The sequence below is a fragment of the Pyxicephalus adspersus genome, chromosome 4 (genome assembly GCF_032062135.1).
Source record: "Pyxicephalus adspersus chromosome 4, UCB_Pads_2.0, whole genome shotgun sequence".
Taxonomy (NCBI): domain Eukaryota; kingdom Metazoa; phylum Chordata; class Amphibia; order Anura; family Pyxicephalidae; genus Pyxicephalus; species Pyxicephalus adspersus.
The window spans coordinates 32,251,049-32,274,562 of NC_092861.1; the positions used below are offsets into that span (position 1 = coordinate 32,251,049).

The 23,514-nt window shown below is 37.3% G+C and overlaps 1 protein-coding gene across 2 annotated transcripts in view; it reads left to right on the top strand.

Annotated features, from left to right (window-relative positions):
- Window positions 1-1,131: 1,131 nt before the first annotated feature.
- The window catches only part of LOC140328275 (glypican-5-like), a 137,275-nt gene continuing 114,892 nt past the window's right edge, over window positions 1,132-23,514 (top strand). For both annotated transcript variants that reach the window (XM_072407738.1, XM_072407739.1), the window contains exons 1-2: window positions 1,132-1,628; window positions 16,201-16,362. In XM_072407738.1, coding sequence (XP_072263839.1) covers window positions 1,478-1,628; window positions 16,201-16,362 — 313 coding nt within the window. In that variant the 5' untranslated portion in view covers window positions 1,132-1,477. The remainder of the gene's footprint in view (window positions 1,629-16,200; window positions 16,363-23,514) is intronic.

Consider the following 23,514-nt stretch of genomic DNA (forward strand, 5'->3'; position numbering starts at 1 on the left):
CGGTAACCATCACTTTGTTAATGGCTGAATGTTACCTACTGGACCAGGTATGTCCATAAAACAGGTAAATCAGAGATACTCCTCATTACCCAACAGTCTCCTTACCTGGCTGGGATTTACTACGAGTGAAGTGAGGTGAAGTGAACCTGTGTTTTCTCAGATATCCAATTCTGTGCTGGGGATTACCCTAAAAACTAGAATACAGTTACAGTCTTTTGCAAAAAAAAATACTTTTTTAGCAGTTTAAAACAGCTGAAGTAAAACTTACATGAGAAAATAAGGGGGTTGTCATTGTTATGCCCCTCTAAAAATGCTTTTTGCCTGGCTGTTAGGAAAAATGCATATTCAGTCCCTTATTTAGCTTTAGAGTAATAAAGAGTATAAAACATATAATTAGAAGTATAATATCATAAATACAATAAATTATTTTAGAAATGCTAAAACAAACACATGTAGATATCATAAATATAAAAATTACAGTGTAGAGAAAATGAAAATACACAGCTAGCAGACACATACTTATTTCTATGAATTTAAGTATTTTCTTTATTATTTTCAGTTGCGTATAGTTTTAATTTATGCTTTATTTATTTATTTATTTTTATAGAATCATTTAAAAAAAAAAGAAAACAAATGTGGTGAAATATAGACTGAGGCCTGCTGACCAAAAGTTGTAATTTTGAAAAGGAAAGATAATTTGTTTCAGCTGAAACTACCATTGTGATGTACCTCCCTGCCAGAAAAGATTTTAGTCTGCAGACATCCTCCTCTTATCCTTGAATAATTTCACAATAAAAAAATGTTAATTGCTGGCGCTTTCTCTGAAATTTGGAACAGGTTTATTCTGCTGCATTGATAGCAGACAGAACACAGTCCAGTGTGGAGTCAGGGTAGCCAGGTCCAGTGTTTTGCTTTGATGAAGTCATGCTGTAACAGGATGACTGACATATCCAGTTTATTTTTGTGCCAGCATGATGTGGACAGTAAACCATGCAGGGCTTGGGGGGAATCTGATGATGGCTAATGGGAAATGTGGAGTTAAATGGTCAGGAGTGAATGGGGGATGAGAAGACAGAGGGAATGAGGGAGGGGCAGAGTGAATAGTGTGGGGAGGCATGAAGTGAGAGAGAAGTACAGAAGTGAGGGAGGGATCTGTCCTACAGCTTGGGACTCCACATACAGGCTGAATGAAGCTGACAGTCAAATTAATAGAAAGCCTGCAAGACTAAAGTGGAGAACCCCCTGACATAGGTGTGACATATAGGAGACAGTAGAAGCAGGGTGGGTCTGACACTTGTCAGCCAGCAAGAGATCTCTGCCAAGTTATATCCTGACACCATGTTCTTCACAATCCATTCAGGCTATGTGCTCTAACTAGTTGCCTTGGAAGAACATTCGGATTATCCTAAAGAACTAGATGCAGAGTAAAGGTGAATAAAGGTGGGTACACCCTGTGGGTACCCCTGTGTCTGCTGAGATGCCCATGCTGCTTCTGCCCCTCCTTCTGCTCCTCAACTTTGTGGCACTGATGCCAGCTGAGGGACCCCCAAGTTGTCATGAGGTGCGCGCGGCATTCCAGCTTCAGCAGGTTGGCAGAGGACGGTTGGTGCCAGATGTGCCAGTTGAGGGTGAGTGTTACAAATCTGTAGTATTACCTATTTCTATTTTATTTATTTAAATTACTTTGTAGTGATATTTACTAATATATTGTATATATGACACTAAATATATGACCTGCAGTGTATTGCTTTTGTTTTAATCCCAAAATTACAGATAATATTGGTTTTGATTAGGCCAATTATCAGTGTGCTATATGTATGTTCTGATATGTGTTTTATTATATGTACCAAATATTCACAATGGTACAGAATGAATAGGGACTGGCCACGCTGGGATGTTATATATAGCTCCTCATTGTTGCATGTAATCGGTAACAATCGGGTGCCTTGCTATAAATCACATCCCTATTGTCAGATATTGGCTTATTCAAAAGAAAGAAAGAATAGAAAAGAACGAGGAATGTTGTGCAGAATACACAAACCCATATCAAACAAATGCCAATTATCATTCATTATTCTGGGTCTGACCATTGGAAAGTAGTATTGGATATCCTCTAAATATTGGTATAGATGATTTTACACTTTACATCGCGTTATGGAATATGTCAAGCTGAATTCTTGTGTTCACTAATAGTGCTCAGTGTGTTTACCGTGCTGTGTAGATATCTTTAGTAATAGGATTAAATGTGAAATCCTCTGTGAGCAGTTTATACATTCAGATTACGTGATGGGTGCAGCGCAAGCAGTGGCTGTCAAGGGTTATGTTTGGCTAATTTTTGCCAATGATCTTCCTGGAGGGATCAGCGGTATCCTTTAAGTGTGCAGACATGCATACAAAGCACAGTACATAGTAATATATTATCATCGTCACATATGATCTCTTTTAGCATAGCCAGAGACAAGTAGATGTTTTACCATAATGATAGGATTTCGCATCTTGTTCTTTGCAGCTTGGCAGAGGTGCACATGTGGTTAACACTTTTCTTCCCCAGTCTACAAAGAAAAAGAGGAGGATTACCATATGCTGCTCAGACAAGTTGGAAAATCTCTGTGTGGATTAATGATCATTTCTGACAGCCAGGCACACCCATTGCCACCACCTAGAGATGCTCAATAAAGCCCAAATCTCCCCTGGTCTATGCTAAGATCATCATGTGTATGGTCATCCTTCATTTTGGGTGGTGAAGAGGAATCTTGTAGATGTACTATATGTAAAAGACACCAGACTGCAGCATGCAGGAGTCCTTGGTGTTAAATCAGACTACATATATGTGTATACATTGGAAATAAACTGTTGAATCAAATGTACCTGTTGTCCATACCTACCAACTCTTGGAGCTAGGTAAGAAGGCATTTTATAGCTCAAAGCATGGAGGCAAATTGTGTAAACCAAAAAAAAAATGAAAATGCAAAAAAATAAATGGGTAAGGTGCTTTCAATTACAATTTTTGGAAATACCAAATTAGATCATTTATAGGCTTAAAATGGTTTAGTGCAAAATTATACAATATATTATAAAGGTGTATATGTATAGGGACTTAGACTTGTATCTAAGTCCCTCCAAATCTGGAGTCGTAGGGAGCTATGCTATTATAATTAATTATTGGCGCTGTTATAAAACAGTGCACCAATATACTGCAAACAAACCAACAAAATAGAATTAAACTTCAAAAATCAAATCTTTTAGCCGGTTACTTATTGCAGAAGTGACAGGTGACATCCCTTCTGCAATGACATATACTTACCTGCTTTTTCACAATTTTTTAAATACACTTACCTCTACTTGCTCCTGTACCAATGCCTCCATCACCCAGTATTTTTACAAGTGAGGACTTTAACTATCTTTTTTGGACAGGAATGACATAGCTCTTGTGCACACTTGACAGCCAACTATGCCAGGATTGTTCATTGAGCTATTCATGTGCATGCACAGCTCAGTGTACATTACAGCAAAGTTTGTGAACAGATAGGTAAGTTTATTGCAGAAAGGGACATAGCCTGTCACACATATCAGATGTGACAACCATGGCTACCCCCATAAATACAATGGAGGAATAAGTGAGGCCACCCAGGGTCAGAAAGAATGTTATGCTCAGAATTATCAGGTGGAAATAAATGTAAATAAGCCCCAACTAATGCAGTAACTTGATCTAAGGGCAAGTAATCTGCAATACATTTCATTTTTGTTTTGGGGTTTATATACACCTAAGGGTAACCTCTTGAACCCTCACACTTGTTGGCATTTTTTGGTATAAGATTCTGAATTCAATTATTTCTGGACTACCTTCTTGCATACCTAGTTCCATCTTCCACTACCTCTCTTTATGACTACCTCTCATTTTCCCCTCCACATTGTGAGATATTACACAACAAATATTTATTGAAAGAATTGATTCAGTCTCATTTCCTCTACCCTGTATCAATAAAAACTTGACTGGTTGGTCTGGACATTAAAGTATATGTAACGCACAACATACAATTATTAATCAGTTCCTGGTAGCTTACCTTACTTGTGTTAAGAGAGTTGTTTTAGAATGTTATTCCACCCATTGATCCTACTTCTTGTACCAGGATGACACTATTTTGGAGCAGTGTAATACTTTGGAATACTATAAAATGTGCAAACCTACAGTGTGCCTGCATGTTAAGCAAAACTTCCTTCTTTGAGACCCTCATGAAGGGCTCCATTCTACAAAAGCACCCCAGGGCATCATCGGTAACAAAGCCCGGTAACAAAGACTCGCGCTATGTCTAGGATACCGAGAACCAGGAAAATGTTTTTTTTCTTTAGATTTTTAAATAAAGGAATAAGCCTTAAATATATGCCATATTTGTATTAAAAACTCCCAGTTGTTTAAAATCCAGGTTAGTTATATTTTGACACGAAACTCTAGGTGTGTCAAATACCTACTCCCCTGTTTCATACTGTGGTTTCTCCCACCAGCTTGTAACTACTATACAGATTAAGGAAATGCCAGGAGGAACCACAGCAGCAATAGGGGGAGCAGGTATTCAACACAATTAGATATGTCAGATACTTGCCTAGAGATCTGAGGCATAGTTTTAAAACATAGGTCACTGAAAAGGTAAGTATACAGCATCTCCTTTTGTCAGAAATGTTATCAGAAAGCTGACAGAAGATGAGCTTACAGAAGATTATGAGGACATGAGACTACTAGCAGGGTCAATAGGTATTTTTTCTTGTTGTAGAAAAGGTACTTATTTTTGGAGAAAAAACAAACAAACAAACAAAAAAAACAAAACAAATCCAGCTACTACTTTAAGGCTACATACACACGTGCAATAATTATCGTTGGAATTGAGCGCCTAACGACTGATCGTCAGATAATTTTTAACAAAAAAAGTGCACAACGACTGGCCAAGGACGCCGATGAACGAGGATTGTTGGTGGAAACAAACGCCCATCCTGGCGGATCTGATTTGGCGACGATTGGTTCGATATCTATTGTGTGTATGGTCATTCAGTGATCGTGGATTGTTCTGTGATACACTTTCTCTAGTACACGTCACTTCCTGCATCCTCCTGATCGTATCTAGTGTGTGTACAGTATTGGTGGATTATATTTGTCTTGTTTCGTATTGTAACAGCATGTACAGAGTCGTGCACAATATGATCATTCAAAATAATCATAAATAATCGTTGATCGGTCGTTAATTGTTCGTTTTCTAATGACAAATATTGCATGTGTGTATGTTGCCTAAGGACTAGTAAAGTACATTATAAGTTTTGTACTCTTGTTCAAATTTTGAAGTTTACGAATTGTGACAAATTTAGAGATTTTTGTCAGTTTATTTTTTGCATATTATTAATTATTAATACACGGTATTTATATAGCGCCGACATATTACACAGCGCTTTACAAAGTCCATGTTACTAGCTGTCCCTCAGGGGAGATCACGATCTAATGTCCCTACCATAGTCCTATGTCATTAATACAGTCTAAGGTTATTTACGGGGGGATTTTGGATTGTGGGAAGAAAGCGACGCAAACACGGAGACAACCTGAAAACTCCATGCAGATAGTGTTCAGACCGAGATACAAACCTCGGACCTTGCACTGCAAAGGCCAGAGTGCTAACCACTGAGCCACCATTCTGCCCCCTAAACTATTGGTCAAGTAAAGATTAAACAGCAGATTCCTCCTGCTGTTCTAAAACATGTGTTAAAATGGTCCCTTTATTATTTTCAGAGAACTGCATAATGTCTGTGGCTACAATTCATGCTACTGTCAGAATATCTTCATTTGTAGCCACCCCACTGTGCTGTAGAGAGCTGAGATTAGAAGTGTAAACACCAACCCACATGATACATAATGCAAGCCACCTCGCTGTCCTCTTATGCAAGCCACCTCGCTGTTCTCTTTAGTTGTTCAGCAAGAAATAGCGAAAACCTCCAGCATCCTCTAAAACATTTTTTTCAAACGTATCACTTTAACTTGATTGTATGCTTGTTTCTTTTTAATTCATTTAATAATTCTCAATGTGAGGACTTTGACTATAGATCCCCTTTACCAAGTGTTATTACTTATTGTAACTATTAGTTTATTAGAATAATGGGCCCAATTACGCCAATATGGAAGGCGGTTGTGTGTATTGATCCAAGGCACAACAGTACCCATATAAGATGAATTCTATAATTTTCTAACTTGCAGTAAAAGTGACAGCTAGAAATAAATGTTCTGTTTACTATTTTATATTATTGGGGTCTGTTGTATGTACGGTTTATGTACACACAATGGTCAATATTAATGAACCTTACAGTGAATGGAAACAAGGCGTGTGAATGAAAGTGACATTAGATCAGAGCATTTACAAGCCTATAAACTTGGTGTCTGTTGTATGGATGTGTCACTAAGCCAATAAAACTGCTAGCAACGCTTTCTACTATTGTAACTGTTTGTTTTACTTGCTCAGTTTATAAATATGAACAGTTGTTTATTTTGGCTATTACACTATGAGGCTGCTAACCATATGGAGGTGTAGGCGGTACACCCGAGCTGTTTGCAGGGTGCCTGTATACAAATATTAATGTCCATGTGCTTCTGCACTTTGGATGCACTGGAGCGTGAACTGCTTTTATGTGCAGGCCACTATCTTTAGCTGTTTGATGTCTAATATAAAACAGAGGTCTCTTTTCTTCTTTTTTTTTATTTGTCTTTTTGGAAAGATTTAAAGGAAGATTGATAGTCACAGAGCTGTGTTTTTCTAAAGGCTGTCGCCACCCCAAGGACTTTTGATTGCATGAGATTATGACCAACATTGTAGCACAAGACTTCTCTTTTGTTCTCAATTGTGTCATCAGCAATTTACAGATTTAAATTGGTTGCATTATCCAATAAGGTGAAATCATAATTTTTTTTACTTGTGTTTAGGACAGAATTCTTTAAAAAGTATTGGATGAGTACAGTTTCTCTTACAAAATCAGGGCAGGTCCAACCTACTGGTGAGCTGCAAGTTGTAGGTACCAGTGAGTGTACAAAGTGAACACAACTTCAACTCATTTACTAAGCAAAACGAACATGCACTTTGCACAATAAACAGTATATTATAAACAATGACATATGGACTATCTAAGATAAGAATGAGGAACCCCCTTTAATGTATAGAATCTAGGTAGAAGACACACCATTGCCATACTACCAGTTATACAGACTACAAAATAATAAAACGCAAAATATATATTTCCTCACCACTTCTTTTTCTTTAAATAAATGCAGTTATTTAGAATCCAAAATAATTAACTAATAATTAACCTTATACAGTGGGGGAAATGCTCTGGGGAATATTTATTAAGGGGATGGTAGTCATGCCTAATGGACAATAAAGCTTCTTCGGTCCAAAATAAAGACATTGCCACCATTTAGGGTTCAGCACGTGTTTCAATTGGATGGACATTGGTGGGAAAGTATTGGATTCCCCTTTTCTGGTCAGCACTTTGGATGGAGCAATACCGGTTCAGTACTTGGAGAGATATTGTTTTCCTTTTACTTGATTTGTAACGAGAAAAAGATTTAGGTACTTTTTAATTTCCTAACAGGTGCATTGGCAGAATTTTATAAACAGGTCTATATATGAGAATAGGAAGAAGGACAACTAAGGAGGAGAGCCAGAGGGATTTGGTCTAAATACAGGATAGTTGGAAGCTATTCTCAAATCCTTTTGTAAATCACAGTATCAGCTAGGAAACTAGACATTTCTTAAAGAGGTCCAGCAGTAGTAGCCAATATATTCATGTCTGGTATTCTGTAACCTTTTGCTGTTTTACAACCAAACATTTCTTATATTGATAAACATGGATTTGGCTACCCCTCATACCACTCAACTAGTACTGCAATAAAAGAAACTTACCTTTCTGTTTCAACCTAATTAATTGGTCAGGCTGGAATGACCTAACTCCAGCATTGTACACTGTGATGTGCATGTGCTGTTCAGTTTACTTTACAGGAAAGGATCGCAGACAGGTAAGTAGAAGGAAGTCTTCTGCAGTAAACAACCAGCCTGCTTACAAATTTAAATCCATGGTTCCACTTTAAATATATTGACAGTCACCATCTTATCAGATCAATCATTCCTGCCTTAGATAATCCAGTCTTTCTTCAGAAATGGCAAAAATCACCCTACAGCTTGCTGAAATTGGTGGTTTTACAACGAGAACCACCCATTACATATATATATTAGTATACTTGGTTAAGGAAAGCTGTTGTGGTAAAAATGTACTCAAGGCGGATGTAAAAGACACACAGCTCCAAATTAATACATCATTAAATGTATTATTTGTTTATAACATGCAATGTAGGAAACTGAATTGACTTAGTATGATCCTCTTGTACTCCCTATATAGCAGGGCTGAGAAAATGAGGAAGCAGCACAAGAAACCAATGAAATGTGCTGCAGTGCAAGGAGCAGGCCTATTGCTCCTTGCGCTGTTTGGTCACAGATTAGGGGTGGGCAGGGGATCTATTAGTGAAAGTGAAATTGCAGCTAAGAAAAATGAGGTCTGCCTGTAAAGGTTTTCATTCATCTAGGTCAGGGGTCAGCAAACTCCGGCCTTTAGGCCAAATACGGCCTAGCCAGTAGTATGTTCCGGCCTAACGCCCCCTGGCCAATCTGGCCTAATGCCGGCAACCTGCGGCTCCGGATACCATAAGCAGTCCAGGAGGCATTGGGAACTACCGGTGCCGCCGAAGCTCCAGTGACGCCTCCTTGCTGTGGCTCCCTCATTTATCGAGGCTGGTGTTGATACTTCCGCCGCTGCGGTAAATAGGGAACGCTTCCTGAAGAGAAATCCCTCTCCTCTGCAATGCATACGGAGGGGAGGGATTTTACTTCAGGGGGCGTTCCCTGGTGGGGGCGGAGCCATTAGGGCGGGACTCAGAATCCGTCCTAGTGTGCTCCCACCTACCCCTGAAATGGCCTAGTGGCCATAAAAGTTTGCTGACCTCTGATCTTGTTTATTGTGTACCCCTTGTAGACGATTGGACTTGTCCAAGGTAAAGAAGCTTCATAGCAAAAAAAAAGGCCTAGAAAGCTACAAAATGTCTACAAAAAGCTACAAAATGATCTCCTCTTCCCTATCAGGAAGTATTGTGTATATTGTATTGCAGTGCTAAAACTTTAAAGTATTGGATGGATGAAAAGACAAATCCTTTGTGGGGTATTTCTGAGTGGGGTATTTTCTTCCTACATGGGTAGAACTGAAGACACAGCTTGGATAGGCTGTAAAACAGCTTCAGCATTATTCCTATTATTTTTATTATTTAAATGATTAAATGAATGTGACCAAATATTATTATTTATTATTAAACAGTATTTATATTGCGTCAACATAATATGCAGCGCTGTACAATAATTACTACCAGGTATACAATGACCTGGATAAATGATAACCTTCGCAGACAAATCCATTGGCAGGTAAAGCACCTATATACAGTACGTATTGTACTTAGCTTTTCATGTGAAGTTCGGCTTTAAGGTTTGTACGCCTACAGACTCCTCCGTAGGTTTACAATTACAGATCTTGAATTTATTGTCTGAATTCATTAAAGTAGACATTTGATGACCAGGATGCCAGGAACTGATTGATGCTAAACTGTTGAATACATGCAGCAATAAGTAATGGGTAAAGCATGCCTCCCTCCTTTTACTTATTATCACTGACAGCCCAAGGATTCTATGGGAAGGCATGACATGATTGATTGGGTCCCCTCCTCTCCAATCACTGAATCAATGTCAATGCTGTGTTCTGAATGCTAAAAAGCTAAGACAATAGCTGGTGGTATGAAAAAGATTCTTCATTAGGATTTACCTAAATAGCAACTCAAGCAATAAATAAAATCAGAGAACTGCTTATGTTATCACGCAAACACTGCAGTCAGGAAGTCTATACAGTTTACTTTAATCTGAGTGTTATGTAATCCCTTGTCGCCTGATTCCTTAGGCTTTTCACTGTCCTTGTAGGCAGAGCTTACATCCCTTTCATCAAAGGATTCTGTGCCAGGTTAGTGCCCTTTGATGCCCCAGTGTGTGGCCTCACAAAGCAGAGCTATGCCAATGAAACCCAAAGACTCTTGCGTGTCCAAAGCCTGACTCATGGCCCAGTCAGACACATGTAAGGATAATGGCAGCCAACATAGTGACCAGATGCAAAGGGGGGATAATGAAAATGCCTGCTGGCTGTGTTCATTTTTAAGTTGGACACCATCAGTTCCTTTGAATATGCCAGATCAAGGTACGAGCCAAGTGGGCACAATGTTGTCCTTATTACCCATTCTATGAGAGTATATACATGTTACACTTGCATTAAGGAGGAGTTGTTTGGCTAAAATTCATAAAATGTTGGCAAGTAATATATCAGAAGAGAGAAATAAGACTTGCTCTGTTCCTCCACCAGCCACCAACTAAACCTCCTTAAAGCTCAGACTATTGGCAGCACTGAAAAGAATAATGGTCTGGCATTATAATAATGACCCAACAGGAATACTGGTCCATTTTTTTTTAGTTTTAAATACAGTATAGAGGGGTTACACCTGCCAGGTTGTTATGTTGCTGTCTCTACACTATTAGGGAAAATTCCTATGTGTGGGGGTATATATTTAATATTAGTTCAATAAGTTTAATGAAAGTTTTTGTTTATTCATTCTGTGTCAAAAAGACAACATTCACGCATTAGGTTAAGGTTTATTTAAAAAAATGACTAGAAGTCATTCCAATGGTGGTGATTGAATATTTTTGAGTTGAATGTGAATGCTTCTGTTGGGGAATGTAGCAGAAGTGAACGTAGGCATTATGTGAATTTGAAATTGGTTGTGTTTTGTGTAAATTCGATATTTCTTTAATGTGTTGTCTTTTAAGAATGTTATTTTTTAATATGTCTGCTGGTAACAGCTGCCTGTGTCTACCACGTATACAGTGGGAGGAAAATGGACACCGGTGGCCAATAAAACTATTAGTTTACAGCCGGTTACCAAAATAAACAGAACACCCCACTGCTTTTGGATGGTAATTGTTTGGAGTAGACTTTGCCCCTAACAACCACCCACCAATTGGATTGTACCCGATATTTACTTTGGTAACAGACTGAAATCTTTACTGGAGGCTGTAACCAAGAAATAACGTACCTAAAAACAAACCATTGAAGAACATATCAATGTAAACAAATTTAAGGTTTTGTTGTAAGTATATAATGACTTTCTTCCACGCAAACACACTTCAACTGCAAGTTTCCTGCTCCTTTCATCTTTGCGGTCACAGCAGTAAAGACTGAAGGGGAACCCACAGCTTCCTGGCATATCTAATAAGTATACCATGAGCCTGTGGGCCGCTGCTTCTGCACATTCCCGAAATTTGGCACTGCCTCATCAGAGGCTTTCCTCAAATGAAAGTGAACCAGCGGATGATCTCACACATGTGTCGAGTGAGGTCAGCGCTTGTTTCTTTACATTTAGACGCCTTGCCGGAAGACATCACCCAGTCTTTCACATACTCATAAAAAGGTCAGGCAAAGTCAGCAAGAAATGTAATGAAAGAAAATTGTGTTTTTTAAAAGTCCCTGAGCTCTGATCAGATCCAGGAAAAAAATCCTAGGAGGGTAATTGGCAACCAATCAAAATGGAGAACTTAAGCAAACAGCAAACAGAGGGTTTTTTTTAGGCAAAGTCAGCAAGAACCTGGTAAGTGAACAACAAGTAGCAAATAAGTGAAAACACTGCTTTAGTAGAGAATCCTTGTTTGTTTTTATCATTGCCACAAGTTCCATGAATAAATATAGAACCAGGAGTTGGGTATCTTTCAGACACCATTTGTTTTCAAAGATATTTTTCTATAGCAGTGTTTCTTAACCAGGGTTCCTGCAGAGATTGCTAGAGATTCCTTGAACAATGGGCAATTTGTGCCTCTCAGTTCAGTTTAAGTGACACCAATGATCTTTTTGGCTATCTGTAGGTACACATTTTAAACTTTCAGACTTTACTTTATTGTAGTCCAGAACTTTCTAGCTAGCAGTATATCTAACCCCGTTAGTACGAGTTCGAGTACGAGTTTCCAAATTATAAAATAAAAAACATCAAATTGGTAATTTGAGTTGCTAAAATGCTTGGCGTTGTTTGAAAAATATTTGTAGTAGAAATCTGTTTATTATTATATACAGTTATCCGTTTGGCCAATGTTTTGTGTTCGGGATTGCGGGGTCCGGCTGATTGAAGAATGACCCAGACTGATCATGTTTGCCCATTCCAAGATCTTTCCTAAGAACCCAATAGAATGCTAAGCATATAAGAGCAGCTGCTGCCGTGTGAGATAATCTTAGTAGCAGCCTGCTTTTTCCAGCTCAGGTCCTTTAATATAACAAATACAACACAGGAGACATTTTGATCCTTCACAGGATCCATCAGAATGGATGCCTAGCAACACTCTAAAGAAAATAGATTTTTTACTTATCCAGAACTTGTCCAATTACGATGGGGAAGATGATTCAATATCTTTATCACTCCACCAAGTTGGAGGATATTACCAATCCTGCTCATCCATGTTGGTGGTGGAAAAAGATTTCTGGATGCTTAAAGTGCTCAGCGGTGGTATTTATTTATTTTGTTTGTGCCCATCAGTCATTCTTCGATAATTGGCTTGAGGAAGCTTTCATCCACTCATTTGTGGTTAGAAAACATTAATTTCTCTTTTCTCTGCAGAATTTAATATCATTTATGGATCTGGTTCTAGATTGACCTACAATTATGTAGTGAAAAGACCCTTCTGGTTGGAAACAAAATGATTGGATTGTTTTGGTTTGTCCCCATATTTTAACTATTATTATTAAACAGTATTTATATAGCACCAACATATTACACAGCACTGTACAATAAATAGGGGTTGCAAATAACAGACAGATACATACACAGGAGGAGGAGAAGACCCTGCTCAAAAGAGCTTACATTCTAAAAGGGAAGGAAGTATAGAATAGGTGGGGGAATATAGAATGGTGGGTAAGTAGTGAGGGTTTTAGGTGGCAGAAGTAAGTTTGAAAAAATGGATTTTAAATGTTTTTTATAAAGGAGCAAAAGTGGGCTAAACAGGACGCGAAAGACTATTCCAGTGAGTTGGGGCAGTTCTAGAAAAGTCTTGGAGCCGTGTGATGAGGTTATGAGTCAGGAAGTCATTAGTAGGTCATTGGAGAAGCAAAGAGAGCGGCTAGGGGAGTATTTTTTTTACCAGGTCAAAAAGGTAAGTGGGACAAGAGTCCCAGGTCTACGTGTTTCAATGGCAGAAATTGATTCCCATCAAGGAATTTTTGAGGGAATGTCATATTCCCTGTTTTATAAATAGAGCCTCATGTGTTTGCACATACTAATTGTGGTGCACATGTGTGTTGCGGTGCGGTGAGTAATTACAATCAGTGCATGTATGCCAGTTGTATGCCTGTGGATTGGTCAGATTATTAAATTCCAGTTAAATCAATGTGATTTTACTGATTTCAACCTGTATCGTAAAATAGACAAAGGCTGAGATATTTTGCTGGCAGAGTAAGTAAGGTTGAATATGTCTAATGAATCACAGCAGCAAATCTTTCATATTGTCAGTAGCCAGTGAACACGGTGCTTGATCCACCATGTGTTCTGTATGTCACAGACGGTGCCATCCTGGTGTCACTTTTCTGGCTCCAGTCTCAAAATAAACAGACATACAGATAGTGTCATCAGACATTAACCTTCTGACTATGGCCTAGGGATCGGGGTTATTTGGGAACAACAATTAGAATGTAACTATGGGAACTGTGAATTTTTTGCTGACACTTTTTTGGCCCAGTACGCCACAGTCAGTTTGCTGCTGTAGACCTGTAAGCTGTTATCCATTCCTCATCAGATCGAGCTTGATGGATTTTTCTGAAATAGTGTAAGAGGGCATGTGAATGGACAAGGCTGCTGGAGTGCATTGGGAATCCACTGCTCACAGCATTTCTGCCAAGTACATTCTTCATATATAGCACTATTTATAAGTCTTCCATTTCCAGTTTAACGGCGTCAGAATTAGTTTCAGTGGTCTTATTTAGAAAAGGAAGCACAAAGTGCTAAATATATCTGTGTGATTTAAGTCTCATTTTCATTTAGAATTTGAAGTATCTTTATATTTCCTTTATTTAAAGTGGAATTCTTAGCATTTTGAACCACTCCCACTAACGATAACCCCCAGGACCCCTTGGAATTTTTATTTAAAAAACAATTTTTACTACCAGTCCCAATCTTTTTATTCTGATGACATCACCAGCATTTTTTATTTTTTTTCCAGTATTGGCAGGGATCTGTTCCAGGATCATGTACTAGATACTGAGAGCTCAGCCTGTGAAATGACTTATCTCCTCAGGGGGAATGTAAATGACAGGCTGGGCTCATAGAAAATGGGCAGAATGTATTTAAAGAGGACTGCAGGTGTGGACTTATGGGAGATCCAGCACTTGAGTGTTAACGCAATAAAAAAAAACCTAAAAAAAAGTTACGTTTTATTCCTAGAAACTTTAATTTTTTATCAAAATTTGTATACAGATAACGCAAGATTACCCCTGAACCTCCCTTTCCTTCTCTAGAGCATTGGTGACATAATCACTAGAAATATAATAGTTCTGTAAGTGCAGCTGCAGGGAGGTGAGTTTCTATTGACCTGAGCACACCCACAGAACTACGTCTCCTCAGAGCCCTTTCCCTACACAGGGCCTGATTTATTAAAGCTCTCCAAGACTGAATAAAATAGATTATCATGGGAGAACCTGAATGATCCTTCAAACCTGGAATGGACTTCTTAATAATCATTTGCTATTATTTATCAAATGTTTGAATCCTGGACTGGATCAGTTTTCAGGTTTGCTTAATCAACCAACTTCTCGTATAATAGTCTTCTCCAAACTTGTAGAGCTTTAATAAATCAGGCCAATGTGTATGTGCAGGCTCATGGGAGTAAAGGCAAAGGCTATTGGAAGAAAATGAATGAATGTATGTGTGTGTAGAGAGGTACTGTGTACTATTCTTGGATCTGCAGTACACTTGCATTCTGTAACACTACCCTGCCTAATTTATGTACACTGATAGTCACTGCATAGATGCTAATTTGACCCAACACTCCATTTTCCCACATACACACATACTGCTAACAGAGGTCCAGAGTTACTATTTTTGTCTGGGGTTTTTTCTGCCTATGTGTCCATTGTGGAAATCTTTTCTAACTTCCTGACCCTATGACACATGTGAAAGAATTATGGTGTGCTGTTGTCATCAGAACAAAAAGTCACTGACAGCTTTAAAATAATTAATAGAGGTTCTAGCCATTCCTGACTGTACGAAATATGTGTTTTGTTTTAAAAGTGGTGGATGGGTACACGGTTAATGATTAACAGGGCATACATACAATTCACTATTGTTCTACCATTTTGCATTTTAAGGACATTCATTTATTTTCTTTCTTGACTTGTTCTACTTCTTCTTTTTGGGAAACTTTTAGGCATTTTTATTTTCATTTTCCCTATTATATATATATTTAATACATGTATAGAATGGATGTAATTATTATTATTGTTATTAATATTAATAATAATAGGAATAAACTGAAACATTTCATGCATTTTCTTTAATTGGTTTTAATAAACACTCTGTCCTCCTAAAACTGTCAATTATTGGTCCTGTTATTACCATTTAGGGAAGATGGCTAATTGTATACACGATATATGCCTTCTCCTCTCCTGAGGGATGAAATTGGTTCTGTGAAATGGGGCGAGGAAAAATTCAAATTTTCTTAGGTGTAAAAGAAAATCAGTTGAAAAAATGTATTACAATGAATTTGAGGAGGCACAATATGTAAGGATACATTGGCAACTCAGAAGGCATTGTTTGTGATTATTTTAATATGTATTCCTTTAGTAACAATGCTATTACAGGATCAGTATGTTATAACTACTAAATTTAATATAAGAATAAATAAATTAAATATTTATCTATATGTAGAATATTCTTGATTCACCAGAGACCTTCTGAATGTGGTTGATACCAAAAGCGAACACATTGTTATGTATACGTTTAGTGTTTGATATCCTTCCCAATAGTTATCATTTTCATTTCTTTATCTCTCATGTTTTGTTCAATAGAATCCGATGTTCAGATCTGTGAGCAGAAGGCTCCAACGTGCTGTACCAGAAAAATGGAGGAGAGCTACCAAGCCGCAGTAAAGAGAAAAATGGCTCATAATATCCAAGCTCTGAATTTTGAACTCAAATTCATGATTGTTGCACATTCGTCTGCCTTCCAAGGTGAGGATCTGACAGCCAGAATCAGACAAATATGTATATTATTTCATTATCCTATTCCCCATACTTGTGTCTGCCTATTCCTAGCTGCACTGCTGAGCTCCAATTTACACACAACCATACCCTATACAGTCTGAATGGACAATCTCTTTTAAGCATTCCATAAATTATGTATTACAAGGATCTGTGTGTTTGGAAACAAATTGAATGAACTGTTCAGTTAGATCATAAAAGAGATTTCACAGATAATGTACAATCGCTTGGTATAGTATATGGCAAACTTTGAAAGATTGGTTCATCCTCCCCCCTCTCTTATGCCTGCCCTGTTAAGAATGTTCCATCAAATGATGCAAACAGCATCACCAGTTCTTTTGGAGAACCCCTAATGCTTTATTAATTCTACATAATTGGTGCACGCTATAATAAATAGTAAAATTAGGATAGTAAAAAGAAGATATTAAACTTTGGTATCCAAATGTAAGTATAAAGCAATAAAATAAAATAGCCTAAACTAATATAGTTTGCCTTGAAGGGTTAGTTTCTATAGGTAGTTTCCTTTAGATATTTCCCATCCATGATATGTACATCGAAAATGTGCTGCGTTAGGTTCACACAGGCACTGATATCTTTAAGAGTGTCCCCATACCTTATATTGCAAACAAGTGATTCATATTGGCATATTGTCATCCTTACTATTAATTGACAGTGCGGTCAGAGGAAGCAAACTGTCTATTTATACACAGAGCTGGCTCTGGTCTGGAACGTCTGCTGTTTACAGGTTGGCAGAAAATCGGCATATTACTGAGCGGAGCACTAAGATGCCCTATTACCACCGAGTAAATTAACCTAAATGCCTAACAAAGCCTCTATTACCCGTTGTTTTATAATGAATCAAAAAATACATTTTTATTTACTTTTTATCAGTAATTGGATATATTTTCATGTGATTCACCCTGGACTTTACTATTACTTTTCAGTGTTTTTTTGTGATGAATTAAAACATGCTTACTGTTATAGAGTATTAACACTGTGGCTTGCTCCTGAACATACAGTGCAAAGATTTCACTTTTTAGGATATTGCCATCTCTGAAACACATTTGTCTCTACTTATTGACACGTAACTGTCCGTTAGATCTATTCAGATTCAAGTTTCATGATTGATTTAAATTTGGAAAGCATGCTGGTGAATTACATATCTTGTATTTTTATATACCCACCCAGGATCCAGTTTTGCTTTACTGCTGCATTTTACATAAAACCAATGATGGTGTCATACTCCACGAAAAGATTATTAAAAATGTAGAATAAATAGGTAATTGAGAAACCGATTACCGTAAGACAGTGACACCCTGTAAAGGAAGCATAGACAAAAAAGTTAATGCACGGTACGATCACTACTAGAGTTTTGCAGATATATGTACCGGTAAGTATGTTGACCTGATTGTGGCAACTCTAAAGTGAATTTGTAGTCAGGTTATGGACAACTAAACATTTATATATTTTTAACAATGGGTGAATGAGCTTTCAATCAAACCCACACTGATGCCTGTAACTGACTGACACCTGACCACCATGCCACTTGGCATGTAAATTCAAGGAAAATAGTTTGTTATTCCATAAACAACATCCAATGCTTTTATAAGGGTGTGGACAGAAGTATGAAAAACAAATCCTATATTGGGGAATCAAAGGATCCTGGGTTGGAGTATGCATATGCAGCAGTCAAAAAAGTTTTTTTTTTCTCTTTTTGATTACAGTCTAGAAACTACAGCCACAGTACACTTGTTGTTTGAGCTATCTCACTAGGGTTAATGAGCTTTGAAGAGGATAATTATTTTTTCATTTTAAAGACAAACATTGATAAACAATTAAACAGTAAACAATTTGTACAGACTAAATACAGTAAAATGATAGTATAATACAAAAAGGCTTATCAGCCAGCCACATGTAAGTAGACTTTAGATTGCAACCGTTTATAATTGAATCTGAAAATATTGAGATCTAAATTAAAGGACTTCAATTCTTGTCCTGTGAAATTAAAGGATCAGTTGTTCCACAGTGTCTACAGCTACAGAGGTAGGTGGGGGCCTGTTGTAAAGCTTACTTACAGTTTTTTAAGAATATGAATATACTATAATAATAATAGCCTGGTCACAGGTTCCACATGAATGTGCTCTAGTGAATAGCACAAGGTGTGTATATGTCTTTATAATATGTAATGAACTGATACAGCCTCAGCCATAATTAGCGGGTAAAAGCACAGAATTTATTAAAGATACAGGTAGTTCACTGAAATTCTGGGAGCAGCAACCCGCTGGTATGGAGAAGTAAGATGATTGCATCCAAGCAGGTATCCACATAGTCTTACAAGTGGATGAAGGGGAACCCATTAGCAATCGATCAAGCACAGGATGTGCTACTAGTAGGCAGAAAAAGACAGACACGTCTCACCGTTTTCCATGTCTATCAGTTTTGGGCACCCCTGGTTAAATAACTTTAGGCACTATAGAGTAGCTGTCCCCATTTTTTTCGTGAGTATTTTATTAGGCATGAAGATTCCAAAAAGATTCTATTTAGAATCTGTCCTAAGGATGTATTGTTCATTGTAATATAATGCCACAAAATATACCAAGCATTCTTTCATCTTATAAAAGTTTGTAAAGATTGTGAAAAAAATGTTGGAGATGGAAAAAGTTTGAAAAGTAAATTAACACTAACAGAAGCAATAATTCCTACTCCTTTTTTTACATTTAAAATAAAATGCTACAATAAACTTTAGCCAAATTTACAAACTTGGAAAAATGAAAACATTTGAAACATTTGATGAAAACTAGGGCCAGATTTATTAAAGCTCTCCAAGAATGGAGAACATACACTATCATGAGTGAACCTTGAACCAGTAAACCTGAAATGGATCTAGTCCAGGACTGAAAAAATTTGCAAACTAATAGCAAATTAATTGTATGAAATCTATTGCATTTTTGCTGGATCACCCAGGTTCTTCCATGAAAATATATCCAGTCTTGGAGAGCTTTGATAAATCAGACACATTGTGGAGACATTCTGCATAGATTCTTTGAAGTTGTAATGTTATACCATATAGATGCTAGCAGTACTTAGCGCTCTTAGAATTCATTTTGAAACATCTGGACATTAATATATACATCAGCATGGATAGAAACATTTTTTAAAGTGTTTCCATGGACATAGGTTTATAGGGTTTGGCCTATGTTGGTTGTGAACAAAATGTAACCACTATACAAACTGCTCCCTCAAGGTGCTAAGTGGGCAGCTTGTAATTCCAGGGATACTTGATGGGTGATAAGCACCCTTCATCTTGAAGTATTAGTTCTCCAGTTCTTGCTGTGATTACCCTGGTGGGTGCGGGGGTCTATGACTCTCCCCACAGCTTCTCTGCTTGGAATATGAACTGATTAGGAGTCTGCAACAAAGAGCGGAGCCTATGCCTTGAAGCATGACAATAAATTGCTCACATCTTACTTTACTTATAGATTGGTGTTGGCATTTGGCAAGACTTAAAACGAATGAATGTGCAGCTTGTTAGACAAATAGCATTTAGTGACAAATAAGCTTTCCAAGCTCAATTTGTTGCTTGGCCTTCCTTTGAAAAATGTGCCCTTCATATCACCAGAGCCATCATTAAATCTAAATGATCATTTACAAAATGAAACATATTGTTCAAAAACATGTGATAGCTTTTAAAGGAAAATGCCACATACACATATAATCATTGCCCAGGCCATGTGCTGAGTGTATGTTAGTGAAGTAGAGTTAAACTTTTATTAAACTCCACTGTATCAACAAAATAAATATAAAACACACAGGATGACTGATTTTTATATTATTTTTTAAAAACAACTTACATTTTATGAATTGGAAACTTCACCTAAATTGTGGGCAAATGTTTTGTTTTATGTCTTACTTGGGTTATTAATGTTTGTACCACTAATCCCTACACAGTACATTTGATCCAAAAGGAGAAATAACGTATAGTAAATTTTTAATGCACATTTATTTGAGGTTAGTAGTGTAGTGTTTACCTTGTATTAGTTCTTTATGTGTCTTTCACATTTTATGCTCACTGTTCTGTATTTCCATTACTGTATTAAATATTTGAAGTATACCCACATTCTGTATCCAAAACCTGGTAAAAGGTTTAGTGGGTTTTCATGAAAAGGAAAAAGCATGGACTGCATTTAAAGCTGAACTCAAAGCAAGTGTAATTTGTAAAAATATTGCAGCTCTTTAGGCATAATAGATCATTCAGTACAATTTTTTTTATTTCAAGGATTGTAAAAATTTGTATGGGTGTAAATAGTGAAGATTTTCTTGAATTTGGCTAAATCTAAATTAAGAGTTTTTTAATGGATTTCATGCACAATGATAAAGCTAATATGACTGATTTGCATTAATGTTTATGGCTGATAACTTTCCAGGTTAAATGCCCCTGAATATTGTCTCCAATATTACTACCAAGATCGGCAACCTGAGAATATGCTAACTTAAGAGGTTATTTTCTCTGTAACTTTTACTGAAAAACACATTTTTAAACCCAATAGAGGCGAGGGGACAAATTGTATCAAATTTTACTTTTTTAGCACCCCAATGATGCTTCTATAGAATAAATATTTTTTCCTGATACAGTTGGCACTGCTCCTTTAGTATAAAGGTAGTCCCCAAGTTAAGGACATTCGACATGTGGGCGACTCCTAGATACAAACGGGGCTTCCCTGCTTGTTAGTGTGCAGGATAGAGACTTGAGGGGTGAAGGGGCGGTTTGCATGACTTGCAGAAGAAATCTTTTGCTGTTCTGCAGCCTCTTGTAACTTTTTAATGACCAAGACAAGCTTTGCAGTTGTTTCATTTTGCATATCAAAGCACAGCTTGCTAGAAGTTAATGAATGTCTGGGCTTCATAAAGATTTTTTTTTTGCTTTGTTTGTGATTAACTCACAGTGAGGATTTTATACAGTAACTGACACCACTTTGCCTATTAATATGTCTAGACAAAGAACTGTCCTAATTTTATTAAAATAATGTACCTGTTTCAACTTACATACAAATTCAACCTAACAACAAACTACAATCCCTATCTCGTATGTAACCAGGGGACTACCTGTATAAATAAGCATGGAGACACTTGCAACTTTGAGGGCAAAATGTTTAAAAAGAAACCATTTAAAAATATGTTTGTGGGATGCCCTAAAACTGTGCATGGTATTTAAGAAATGGGGGCGGGGGGACCCCCCCTAACATTCAAACTTTACCTTTCACTAGGCATGTTCTGGAAAAGGTTGGGGGCAGTGAGTATGCATTCCCTATTTTCTTTCACCATACAAGCTTCATAGTACTCTTAGTATTAAAGTCCATCCAATCCCAAGGATCTGAGGTTTGCTGTAGGATCTATGATAGAATCTGGATGTCCACAATTAGGAGGCATATGGGGTAAAAGTATGAAACTATCGCTGTATTGCTTCCACTTTGACTGTCCAGGACAGGTCCAGAACAACCTGAGCTTAGAAAAAGTGGTCTGAATCACACTGGCATATTATCGCAATACTACAGGAAAGAGTTCTTGATTGAAAGTGGATATTATATAACCAGATGTTTTATTTTATCTTTTAATGGGCTATTCATTTTTGTCTTATCAATTTTTATCAATTCAAAAAAAAATTTCATAACCAGTACATGTAAACAGATTTTATATATACTTTTATATATACACACAGTATACTACGGTGTATAGGTGATATATATATATATACATACTGCTGTAACAACAGTCTCGTTCAGCACTGAAGGGGCTCCTATGTGAGATACAAGATATAGCTACGTGTTACGTTATTGCCTTTTTTTATGTGGATTTCCAGAACTTCTAGCTTAAAAGAGACCACAAGCGATTTTGTTCAGTTTCACATTTCATGTTTTTTGAGGTTATTCACACCACGTGTACTGCAACATAAAAACTGCCCAGCAACGGAAGGATTGTGATTTCACTTGCAGGATTTAAGAGTCTGCTTGAGACTTGGTTTAGTATTTAATATGTACTATATAATTAGGCTTATCAGAAGTAATAACAATGCAAATGTGATTTTTTTTCCCCATGTTTATCCATTAAAATAATTTTGATTTACATCAATAAAATATTTAATGATAAGGGTTTCATAACACTAACTGTTTATATAAGCACACCCATTCATGAAAAATTGCGTTGATTTCTGTCATATTTGTGAATCAAATTATTTTGTCATTTTTGGTGTCACTGTTTCAGATTGGCATAAGAAGACTACATGAAAAAAGAAACAGACTGGAGCTTTATCAGCCCTCCTGTATTAGTCAGAGTACTAGTTCTGCTTAGTCAATATAGGCTCTTACTGAAGGCAGCATAGCTTAAATACTGCCTTTCATAGTGTAATTATTTTTTACAATTACCTGTAGTCTACTTAAGCCCTAATGACTCCAGATTCTATTATAATTGGTACTAAGGGCCATTACTGCTGACCACAGTGTTCTACTGCAGTCTCAACTGCACTCCCAACTGCTCCAATTCAACTGAATAGGAGTGGTTGGTAATGTTTTCGTCCATGTGGGGTGGTTGGGAATCATTTTGTGCAGGGAGTGGTTGGGAATCATTTTGTAGAGGACTGCAGTGGGGTTCCTGAAAGCAACAAGTTGTTTCTTGATGTCAGGTTGCTTTTGTTCCCCCTGGAGGAAAAACCCCACCTCAACCTCATCTGAGCTTAACTTCACTCAACCACATGATAAATGGTTGTCAAACTCTGTGGTTGGAACATGGAGCAGCTAACAGCTTTGGTGTTCAAACACAAGTCTGTTTGAAATATCAAACTAGGATCATGGATAAGACTCTTCTTGGACTTTGCGCCACAGCACAAATACAGATCAACATAGCTTCTTAGCTTCCTAGCTGATATATATGTAGCAATTTCATGATTTAAGCACACCTGTATCCCAACCTGTACTGAAAAAAGCAGATGCACAATTTAGTCAAAATTAACCCCAGTCATTTGCTGATTGGACAATTAAGTAAAAGCAAAATGATGAGGTCATTCATATGCTCTATTTTGCTGTTGGAATGCTCTCTTGTCAGCATGGGGTATTTTAGTAAAGCTGACTG